General features: G+C 44.2%; 1 protein-coding gene across 1 annotated transcript in view; it reads right to left on the minus strand.

Moving 5' to 3' along the window:
• The window catches only part of TMTC1 (transmembrane O-mannosyltransferase targeting cadherins 1), a gene marked incomplete at its 5' end in the record, with an annotated part of 145,358 nt that overhangs the window by 36,862 nt on the left and 96,030 nt on the right, over positions 1–12,466 (minus strand). The window contains 2 exons of the mRNA XM_081878877.1: positions 9,481–9,594; positions 11,311–11,475. Coding sequence (XP_081735003.1) covers positions 9,481–9,594; positions 11,311–11,475 — 279 coding nt within the window. The remainder of the gene's footprint in view (positions 1–9,480; positions 9,595–11,310; positions 11,476–12,466) is intronic.

Consider the following 12,466-nt stretch of genomic DNA (forward strand, 5'->3'; position numbering starts at 1 on the left):
CTGTGTTCAGTGTAGGTTACTCCTAGCTAAAATAATCTTTAAAATAAGCAATAGAAATGGTCAGCATTTCCTTGTTCACCATTCTTCCCAACATAAGAAGTGTTTACATTTGAAATTTTCAACACTTCAGGGAGGAATGCCTGTGACACAATGTTACTCAACTCCAAGTCTGGGCAAATGAGTGAAATGCATTTAATGAATTCATTTTGTTTCAGCAGTGCCCACTGTGTTTTGAATTTCATCACGGTTAAAACGAGACCGTTTGCGTTAGATCACTTGGTAAGAAGCAGCCTTTTGCTGCTGACAGGCAACGGCAGCCAGGACTCAGGGAGATGAAAGACAATTTCCTTCTCTACTTGCAGTAGGGGGGCTGGAGATTACATTTTAGGGTTGTCTAGAAACTCTGTTGTGCTTTTCCCACTTCCCTTTAGGCCCAATAAGAGTTGGTGTTAATTGTATCATTGCAGCTAATACGCCTAGCATTTTTCCTCTTTGAAAAGCTGCCCGGGGAATAGTATTGTGACTGTGGTGTGCAGGAAAAGTGGGATTTTTTAAAAAAAACAAAAACAAAAACAAAAACCTCCCTTCCTGCTGCAGTCCCCACGAAAAGCCCTCATCACCCAGCTGCTATTTTTTCTGGGAGAGAAATATCCATTGATCCCAATGAAAACTCCTTCCTAATAAGAACAGCATAAGGCCATTTTCACCAGGACCATACTGAGAGGGTTTTTTTAAAAAAAAAAACACCAACTAACAACCATGTTTTAAACCTTCCCCACATAACATGCTGTCCTAGCCCAAGTACCTAGCCCAAATCCTGCAGCTGAAGGACTATTTAATCATACGGAAGATGCCATAAATTGCATTTCAACCACCACTCCATAAAGCTCAGCACAGGTGCCAACTTGAACAAAATATGGGAGGCACCTGCCCACCCTCCCTTCTCCCAACGCTTTTCTGGAGTGCACTTTCCTCCTCCACATGCAACTAGGCACAAATCTCCCCTCCCCCCAGTCTCCCACAAGAAGTTTCTGCCTACTCACCTGCCCCACACCTGTTTGCTTCTCCTACCAGCCTGCTGACCCACTTGCCTCTGCCCAGCTACCCTGGGCTCAGACACGCTCGGAAATGATGCTGAAAGCTGAGAGCCAAGTTGGGAAAAGAGTATAGCACCCAGCTTTGGGGGGAAAGGTTGCTGCCCAAGGGGGGGGGTTTAAATATTTTATGGGGGGAGGGACCAGGGTCCCATAGAGTTGGTGCCTATGTTGCCCAGTACTGTGTACCCTGAATAGGAAGCTTCTTTGTGCCAAATCAGACACTTGGGCCATCTTACTTCTGTATTGCCTACGTAGGCAGGCAGTGGCTCTCCAGGGTTTCAGCCTGGTGACTCTCCCAGCCCTACCTGAAGATGCCAGGGATTGAACCTGGGACCTTCAGCATGAAAAGCAGATGCTCTACCTCTGAGCTATGCCCCTTCCCAGTCTTTTCCCAGGATATCAAGCTGAGAAATCCCGCAGCCCAAGTTAAATCAGGCTATTAGGAATGGACGATGGGACTCTTCTGTAAGCAAAGTGTGTGCTCTGCTTCTGAGCTGTGGCCCTTGCCCAACACGTAGGAATGGCAGCACAGCAGTGAGCCACAGCAGGCAGAGATAGCAGCACCAAGCACTGCAGCTAGAAAGCAAGGAGTGTGCAGCACTGCTTATCAGCAATGCTGCGTTTTAATGAAGAGGGAGAGCCTGCACACATTTTAATAAGAAAGGCTTCAATGACACATTAAACATTCAGCGCAGCACTAGAAATTGAGCATCCCAATATTCCTATTCAATCTTACACACATTAATATGCACACACTGCGATGATTAGTCGTACTTTGTTTCATCTCAGATGAATATTCTTTGATCTCCTGCAGAGCTGGCAGCAGAAAACCCGCTATAGTGGCAAGTATTTTAAAATTAACCTTAGGGGATAACCTTCACCTTCCAACAATCTGCACTTTTCTTTTTTTGCAGCCTCTCTCTCAGTTTCTTTTCTTTTCTTTTTTTAAAAAATAGTTCTGCCAAATAGCATGATTCTCTTCTTTTCTGAGGCCAACTACAGCACACCTGGCAAACGACCAGAGAGCTCTATTGCAATGATTTCTCTTTATTGCTTCACTGCAAGTAAGCTTAAAGGTTTATAACCATTATCACCATTCCAGAATATCAACCGCTCGTGAACTCTGATTTAGACACAGCTCAGTTTGCATTCCCCAAAAGAATGAGCCTTTCAAGTTACACTTAATTTCCACCGTCTGTGCTGGGCACACAAGAAAAGAGTTTTTGTCCAGACCAATAAATTTGCATGTAGAAGTTTGCTTTACCTTAATTATGGCTCCCTCCCATGTGGTTCCATTTCTGAGACCCCCACAACAATTTTTGCAAACGTCTTTGATGTTATATATTGTAGAACAACTTTGTGGCCTACCATGTCTCCACATTATGCCTTTTCTAAAAAGCTGACTGTCACCATGGCCAGCACATGCATTTCCTAATTAGACTTAGCTACACTAGTAGAAAACAACGGTCTAGAAGCCTTGCTTAATATGTAAGCACTACAATTTAATTTAAAGCTTGTCCCTCTCCTTTGAAAACAGATGCCAGTGTTAAGCTGGCCTTTGCAGCAGAAATATGGATTTGTGTTTGGAATGTGAACATTGTGTTCTGTCTCATGTCACAATCTTTGAGGGAGAGATCATGTCAGAAAGTGGATATTGGAGCACCTTGCACAGCGTTGAGACCATTTTTTGTGTGGGCAGAGGGGGGAAATGTCTAAGGGGGTCATGACTGAGATACATAAAATTGTGCATGGTCCTGAGAAAGCAGGTATATTTTTTTCTCACTCTTTCCCATAATATGAGAATCTAATGAAACCAACTAGCCAGAAATTTAGGACAGCCAAAGGGCATTACTTCTTCACACATCATAACCTAACCTCTAGGTTAGTTTACCGCAAGGTGTTGCACATGGGGCTGCCTCTGCAGACAGTTCAGACACTTCAATTGGTGCTGAATTCACCAGCCAGGTTGTTCACAGGGGCAAGATGGTTTTGAGCATATAGCACCAGGTAAAGGACCTCTGGACTGACTGGATGGTTAAGTCCAGTCAAGGGCAACTATGGGGTGTGGCGCTCATCTCTCTTCAGGCCAAGGGAGCTGGCGTTTGCCCACAGAAGCTAGAGCACACGGAAATGCCATTTAAATAGCACCAACTTTGGCCCAAGAGCACTGGCTGCCAATTCATTTCCAAGCCCAAAATTGACCTATAAAGCCTTAAATGGCTCAGGACTGCAATACCTCAAGGACTGCCTCTCCCTATATGACCTGACCCAGACTCTGTGATCATCCTCTGAGGCTCTCCTTTCATGTGCTCCATCCACAAGAGGTCTGGAGGATGGGAGCATGAGAACAGGCTTTTTCTGCAGTGGCTACCCACTGCAGTGGAAAGCTCTCTCCAGGGAGGCTTGCCTGGAGCCTTCATTGCATACCTTTAAGCACCAGGCAAAAACATTCCTCTTCTCTCAGTCCCTTGGCTAATTAAACAATCTATGGCCTTGTAAATTGTTGGGGCAGTACTGTTTTGTTTGCTGTTAGGTATTTCTGTGTTTTTTATACTGAAACCACCCTGTGAGCCTAAACTTAAGGGCAGTTTATAAATTTAAAAAAAATAATAATAATAAATCAATCATAGAAATTTGCCAGCCCCAGATGCAAGAGGAGGAGGAGATTAGGTGCCAGAAAACACACACCTAGGAATAGAGGTGAGAAGCCCCCGCCTCTGTTTCTAGATGTCAGACAGAAACGAAAAGGGTGGAGATAGCTACCCTGCTTAAGCTCCTGAGTATCATCAACTGTACTGACATGTCTCAAAAAGTCATCCCAATGAAGTTTCGAGTTTGGCAAGGTGGTAGGAACATGAACCGCATCCTTTCTCAACTCCAGTTTCTGTCTGGGCCCCGTGGAGGCCTGGAAGCAGTTAGTTAGAGGGGGCAGAGTCTCTAGAGAAGTGACTTTGTTTGGGGAAGAAACCAAGAATCAACAGTTATATATGGCCAGCAAGGTAACCTTTTAGCTTTCCAGTATCATATTGCCTGCCTGAGCTGCAATAGCAATTTCCAGCCATTATCTGGGTGGTGCTGCAACACAGCAAATATCCATAAGCTAAAATGCCGGGCCCCTGCTGCCAGTTTCCTTGGTTTGTGCCTCAAATGCCTGACATCTCTAGCACAGGGCTAGTGTGATGCCCTTCAGATGCTGCTGGACTACAATCCCCATCAGTCCCAATCATAAGGGATGGCGTGGGCAGTAGTCCAGCACACATGGAGGGTACTGCTTTAGCTACCTCTGCTCTAGGGGAACTCCTGTTCCGAATCATGCAACCTAAATGGTACTTGAAGCCTCTGTGTGCTCTTCCATGACCTATTCCCATGTCCCTGCCCAATACAGGACCGAACTATGGCCAGGTTTCACAATCTACCCTTCAACGGCAAATCCGCTTCCTAAAACACTGACTGCTGCTTGCTAAACTCCTGGTGCTGAATCCCTGATTTACGTCTGCTGACATTCTGGCCAAGGTACTTGCTTCCCAGCTGGCTGCACCAATCTTCCAGCTGCAAGGAAACCGACATAGTAGCATGAAGCTATGTTTATTTTGCCCACATAACTTAGTTGCTTGAGTTGAAAAGGTAACAGATCAGAGCCGGCAACCACAGCTTAATTCCAAGTTGCCAGGCAACCGCACATCCGCCAGTGAAGTACTTTCAGACGGCGCTACCAGCAACTTTGGAAAACGGCGCTGCTGGCCCTTCATGGGGCCATAAAGCTCCGAGCTGGATGATGCTCACAATGCTCTGTAAACAAGATCGTTGTGGGCTATATATCTAATGATGCTTAATTAACACTCCTGGCAAATCAATCCTAAAAACAGCCTCCTTCATAATTAAAACTCTGCCAAGTAGGAGACAGCACCGGAGCTATGGCAACTTGATGCTTGCTGAATTAGGGGAGGAAAAAGAAACGAGGGGGGGGGACTCTTGACAGCAATTACTGTGTGCTTAGACTAATTCACAAGCAGATGGTTGCACTTAAGCGCCAGTGAAGGAGGACTGTGTGTTACTGTCAGCAGGATGAAAAGAGAGGCTGTGTCGAGCAGTGGCTAGCTTTCCATCAGAGAAGCATGGGGCAGGCATAAACCATTATTACTTACTATTCATACTCTGCCATCAGCATACATCAGTCCCTTACAAGCTAAACAGGTAGGTCACTGCCTCCAAAGGAGCACCATGGAACCACTTTAGACTGTCATGGCTTCACCCCAAAGAACTGTGGGAAATGTAGCTTGTTAAGGGTTCCGAAAGTTGTTAGAAGACCCCTATTCCCCTCAAAGAAGGACAGTTCCTGGAGTAGTTTAACCATCAATCCCTGTTCACAGGCAACCTTTGAGAACTGTAGTTTGTGGGGAGGAATAGGGGTCTCCTAACAACTCTCAGCACTCTTAACAAACCACTGTTCCCAGAATTCATTAGGGGGAGCCATGGCTGTTTGAAGTGGTATCGCTTTAAATGTGGTATTGCTTCCCTCCCCTGATTCCCTCTGAGGCTGGTAAGTCATGAGGAAGAGTTTGGAAGGTTGCTGCTAGTTCTCTGCTGCCCCTTACCCACCCACAGCCCCTCTGGGAAAATCACTGGCTAAGCTACTTGTGAGCAAATGGCTGGTCCAGCAGCTTCTTCCTCACATGAGGATAAGCCGCAGTACAGGCAGAAACAATGGTTTTTGAGGAGAGATTCAAAAGAAGGAAACAAACTTCCATAATGTAAGAATCTTTCATATAAGGGGGCATCAGCAAGGAGGGATGGGAGTAGCCGTTTAAGAGAGCTGAGGAAAAGCTATGGAAAGCTTTAAAGGAAAAGACATGGGAATCATTGCAGGATATGGAAGGGTATGGGGAAGCCACTGAACAGAAATGAAAAGGGACTTCACTAGGAAGGGGTATCACTGCTTCAATATCCTCTCTCTCTCTCTCTCTCTCTCTCTCTCTCTCTCTCACACACACACACACACACACACACACACACACACGAGCACACAAGCACACCAATTAAGTCCCAAGCGAGATTGGCTGCTCCTTGTGGGATAAATGAGGGTGTGGTGATGCCACATTTCAAATTGCTAGATGTTATGGGGGAGAGAAGAGGAGGCGAAGGCACTTGTGTAGCTGCTTCTGTCAGCTGTCAACATCCAGGTTCATTCTCCAGAATGTGAGGCTGACAGGCTTAATTACAGAACTATAATTAATACATACTTGTGTTTAATAAATATTACCTGCCAGTTTACGCGGCACTTCAGATTTGCAAGGTGCTTTGCAACAGAAGGGTGTAATCACAATAACTCAGTGCTATGGATAGATGGATGAGTCTATTACCAGCCCTGGCCAATTCTGTATATGCTCATTCCTAAATCAGCTCTGCCCTCTTTCTGCATTAATTTGTGAGTTTCCTTTAAAAAATGAATGAAAATACATACATTTTTTTCTCAGTGCACACAATTCTAAAAGTATTTTATCCTAAAATGTGCATTTTGTAACACACATTAGTATGGTTTTTGAGCAGAGAGGTGTATTGCAAATTTCAGATAACTGCAAAATATGAAGGATAGTAGCATTAGTCATGCATTAGTCTGGGAGGTGTGAAACTGGCCAGCTCACATTCTTCTAAAGCATTTTCAGAAGCACACAGCTTGTTTTGTCCTCAGTGATTTTTCAAAGCTTCAACATTTTCTGCTCAGCCACTAGAATGAAGGGGAACTGATCAGTCAAGCCAGGAGAAATTCTTTTCTGAAATGCCTGCTTTGGCTTGTTCTTATGCACAGCTCATTAGGGTAGCTAGCCTTCCTAATTCTTTGTACTTTGGCCACAAGCAAGGACAAAAATCCAGGAGGAAAAGCAGATAGACTCATTTGGGCTCCACATTCAACATTTTTTAAATGTCTGGTAATGAAATGCAAATAGTTGGCTGTGCAAATTTCTTAGCAGCATCCTGCTGTATGGAAAAGCTTTCCATGTGACCTTAAAGGCATTTGGCCCAGAGCCAAACTAGAGTTACACAGGAGATGCGTGAACAGTTCCTTAGCTTTTATTTATTTATTTTTTGAATGAAAAGCAGCTGTGGGAGGCTGCCAGTTTGAGCAGAGGAAGGAGAGGCAGGAGGGGTTGCTTAACCCATTCCCCTTCTGCTATTTGTATGCTCACAATCAACATCCTTAATGAGTACCCCCACCCCCACAAAACTCCCAAGGGTTCTAAAAGCAGCTTGGAGAGGAGCAATACGGAGATGCTTTTCTACTTCTAATCATGGCTACCAATACTTTGTTTCAGTGGGTTTAAATTAAAACTAAACTAAACATTTCAACTATCTTTGGTTGGTCAACAGAGCATATTATTAAAAAAAGACCAAAAAAATCCATTGGTGTGATATGACACACAATTAGCAATATCTGCTAATAGCTCTAAAAGGTAAAGGGACCATTAGGTCCAGTCATGGCCGACTCTGGGGTTGCAGCACTCATCTCGCTTTATTGGCCGAGGGAGCCAGCATACAGCTTCCCGGTCATGTGGCCAGCATGACTAAGCCGCTTCTGGCGAACCAGAGCAGCGCACGGAAACGCCGTTTACCTTCCTGCTGGAGCGGTACCTATTTATCTACTTGCACTTTGACGTGCTTTTGAACTGCTAGGTTGGCAGGAGCAGGGACTGAGCAACGGGAGCTCACCCCGTCACAGGGATTCGAACCGCCAACCATCTGATCGGCAAGTCCTAGGCTCTGTGGTTTAACCTACAGCGCCACCTGTGTCCCAATAGCTCTACTTGGAAACTAAGTAAAGGTAAAGGGACCCCTGACCATTAGGTCCAGTTGCGGACGACTCTGGGGTTGCGGCGCTCATTTGGCTTTATTGGCTGAGGGAGCTGGCGTACAGCTTCCGGGTCATGTGGCCAGCATGACTAAGCCACTTCTGGCGAACCAGAGCATCTATATTTGTGTAATTAAAGAGACTGCATTTAAACTTAAGACTCCTCTGTGAGTACGCTTGTAAACTTGAAATGTCCAGGAAGATATTTTATCAAGACACTATATTTAAACATAAGCACTCTCTGAGGGGGTTTATGTGATATTATGAATTCCAGAAAACCCACAGAGTTGCAGTTATCTCTTTCTGGGAATTAATTTGCCAACAGACTAATTTGCAATGAGAAACATTAATTCATACCAACCTGTTGTCTATGTAAATGAAAAACTCTTGTGCCTGTCGTATGAATTTATGCAGATAAAGCTTTTAGAGGAGTGAGCATTCACTGCTGATTCCCCAGAGCATCCTGTCCGAGGCAAGATACACTGCCTGCATACTTAGGTTCTGAATATAAAGACAGACACTCCGCAGGAGGCATAACAAGGAGCTGGGCACAAGCTATGAGCATTTTCCAAACACATTTATGAGGAAGTCAGTCCCATTGAACTAACATGAAGGTTTAGGGCAAAATAAGTTGGTTCAGTGTGGGACTTCTTTGCTGTTTGAACTGATCATGTCTGCTTGGATTCTGTCTGCATGGACGACTAGTAATCAGTAAGGGGAACTGCACAGTGACTTACATATATCAAGTAGGGTGATTCTGTGTGCCTGACACTCACAGAAATAGCTCAGTCTCCCAGGCTTGCAGTGGAAACAGAGCATTTGGAGGTAAGGTACTAGAGCCTCATGCTATGAGTCCCATTTGAAACACACACACACACACACACACACACACACACAGTTCCATAGATTGTAGTGGCTTCAAGTGCAAGAGCCTAACTCTCTGTTAAGACATTCTCTGATGTACCTGAGGAAAAGAACACCATCTAGAAAAGGTCCCTGAACAAAACAGCACATGCCCCAGGCCTGTACAGAATAAAAACAAGGCATATACCCAAAGTTCCAGAATCACTGGTAATAAACATGTTTCATGGTAATAAAGATGCTTATGGACCTCCTGGACCAACCAGCTTGTGAGAAGACACAGCATGTGAGAGTAAAGAATAACAACCGCAAAATACATTAGAGGTAGGGTGTTGGAACTGGCCTGTGGGCCAGATCTATAATTCCCTCAATCCCCACAGGTGGGTGGGACTTCCCACCTGTCTACCCCTTGGTGTCCTAATGATACTGGGAGCATGCCCTTCAAAGGAGTTCACTGTAACTTCCAACCAGCTGACCAGCAGTTACAGGGAGCCTCTTTGAAGTCCTTTTGGAGGAAGTGGTTCCGTTTCAAAGCGCTTCCCCTCCACGAAGAGCTCCAAGTCCCAACGGCTTTGTCTGCAGAGGGGAAAATACTTCATTTGAAAACATCTGTCATGTTGGGTCATTGATCGAAAAAAGGCAAGAATGAACGCAAATAGAACCTTCCTAAGAACTTACTTGAGGGCTGTTTTGTAGTGGTAGATGGCTTCACTGTCACGACCTTGGTCTTTCAAAAAATTGGCATAGTTGTAGTGCACCTTGGCATTATGGGGCAGAGTCTGGATGCCTGACCTATGAATGAGAAACCACATAGGAACAGTAACAAACACAGTTTTGCTTTTTATTATTGGGATTGCGCCTCTTGATAGCTTGCCGTAAAGGGTACTAAAAATGAGGCATACTGGAAACCACGTACTTGGAAGAAACATAGTGTACCTCTCAAACCAAACTGTAGTTTTGTTGAAATATATATGTAAAAAAATAATAAATATCCAGTAGCACCTTAGAGACCAACTAAGTTGGTTCTTGGTATGAACTTTCATGTGCATGCACACTTCTTCAGTCTTCCCCATTCTCCTATGAATGCCTCAACTAGAAATATACCACCAAGCTATCACTGCCAAAATCACACTGTATGCACACACTTCATAGCCTGAAACCTGGTTCCTGACCCACTTTGGAAATTATTCTCTAATTAAAAGAGGAAATAATAAATGTTCATACCCCCAGCCAAGTAGGGAAAGGTGGGGAACAAATTACAAGGCAACACAAAATGTTTTTCCCATTTCTACTTCCTTCAATCTTGCGACTAATATTTTCCATGCACATTTGCCCAACATGAATTCCTAAACTCTAATATTGTTGCTCCAGAAAATACATAGCAATTGAACTGGCTGGGGGTGAGGGAGGAAAAAACACACACCACAGATTTGAGAACAATGTCCCAGTGTGGTTTCCTTCCGCACTGATTGCTATGGAGTTTCTCACAGACCAACCTGCAATATAGTGCGTTGGCATAAACTACAATGATGTTAATAAAGCCAACACAGGTGATTTTAAAAAACATTTTAGGGCACATGTGATCATAAAAGAGGGTGCCAAACACAGAATTCTCAGAAATCTCACAAAACTACAATTCCCAGTGTTGAGAGATGTGTCATACAATTTAAACCAATTAAAACTGGGTACCATTGGAAAAATTTAAGGTGCTTCCAGCTGGGAGGCTTAATATCTCAAATGGGTTATTGATGACAGGTTTTTGCATATTTCCTGCCAAAAAAAGAGGAATTAAATAGGGGGGAAATATAAACTGGTATTTTGATGCTGATGATGTCATGTGCACACTATATAAAACCTTGCATACATCAACAGCACCAATCCTCCAATAAATACCCCTGTGGAAGCATCCATACTGAGCGTGACATTATCACCCCTCCATTCTGTAAATCATCACCACCAGTAATAAAGTGTTCCACCATGATAAACTGTTTGCTGTGCAACCTCCTGTTAAATTCATTGATCCATTGATCTTTCCCAAGTGTATGTGTTTGGAACCTATTACATAATTCTGTTTGCAAAGCACAAAAAACAAGCGGAACTACATGCATCACGCTGCTCGTTCTGCAGAGGTAACATGCATAAATAAAAAGAAGCAAAAGTGTCTTTTCAGGGGTGCAGAGGGAAATCATTCCTAGTCAGCACATTTGGCTCATGGAGCAGATTTACTGATTAAGGATAAGCTATTTTTAGACAGGTAAAGAGCACCATTTTAAAGGTTTAATCCCCAGTGGAGGAGAGGCATTGCCTAGCGATCCATTCTCTCTCTGTCCCACACTATCACCTGCTTATAGAGTGGCTAAAACACATATTGTACTGTTCATATTCCAAGTAATATGCATTCTTCAGGTAAGGTATGAAAAATATTACTGGTGGGCCTTGGAGAACCCCAACAAAGCCAAAGTGTTTCCCCAGCCTTGCTGCCCGCCCCTCACCTTAGATCAATCTTACCTGAAAAGGGACTCTCTTGACAGCCAGATTTCATTCTGCTTCACTGTTTTCCATGAGAACAGCAAGAGCAGCAAAGCCGAGAGGGTCGCTGCAGTGGCTCCCCATTTATTTAGCCACATACAAAGCTTGTTTAAGCCGTGGACCAAGAGGATGCAGTACCCCATACTGAAAAAGCAATGAGGGAAGGAGGAGGGAGAGAAAGAATTATAGCAAGATGCAATGGTTGAGGTTCTTTCACAGAGGTTAGCATAACCAGCAAGAGTGCAGGTCCCTTGCATTATCTGGTCTTCTCTCATAGTGGGGCAAGATATTGCTAGATGGAGTCATTACTCCTCTGTGTCTCTTTGCTCATTCTTCAACATAACTAACTTAACACAATGCATGCTGCAATTTCACTACATCTTGCCCAGCTTCCACTGCCTAAGTCAATGATGTGAGGTAGGGTAACACACGGTGAGGTGACATCCTGTCAGATGTTTCGTTAAACTAGACCAGGGATGGGGAACCTTTGGCCCTCTGGATGTTACTGAACCCCAACTCCCATCAACTCCAACCAGTCTAGCTCAGTGGTGAAGGAAGATTAGAGTCCTGGCTCTCCATATGTTGCAACTGCCATCATAATTGGCCAGCCTGGCTGGATCTGATGGGAGGTAGAGTCCTCCTCATCCCGGGGTCCTCATCCCTGAGTTGAATGTTCTGAGGGAGAAAGTGCCAAGACACTCAGTGTGGTTCCTGCTCCTTCTCTCTTGGCAACATCTAGTTGCACTTTGGTTCTCAAAAACATGCAGAACATATTAGGCAACTCCAGAACTTCAATTTTATGATGCAAATATTAAATTGGGGTAGCCAAAGTAGTGCCTTTCAGGTGTTGATGGACCACAATTCTCATCAACTCTACAGGGAGTTTTAGTTTAGCAACAGCCGGAGGACACGGTGGTGGCTACCCTTGGTTTTAACTGTAGGGGGAGGGAATTGTAATTCTGCAATACATAAAGTTGTATGAGAGTAGCTTCCACCATGGCTATAGAAACCAGGTAGTCAGTGTACCTAGGACAAAAGAACACAAACATACACATATACATATACTCTGTCCTTCGGATATTGTAAAATACATACTCTCCCCATCACAGAACTTCCATGTTGGAAAAAATAATGA

This window comes from Podarcis erhardii (assembly GCF_964252035.2).
Source record: "Podarcis erhardii genome assembly, chromosome: 10".
Lineage (NCBI taxonomy): Eukaryota > Metazoa > Chordata > Lepidosauria > Squamata > Lacertidae > Podarcis > Podarcis erhardii.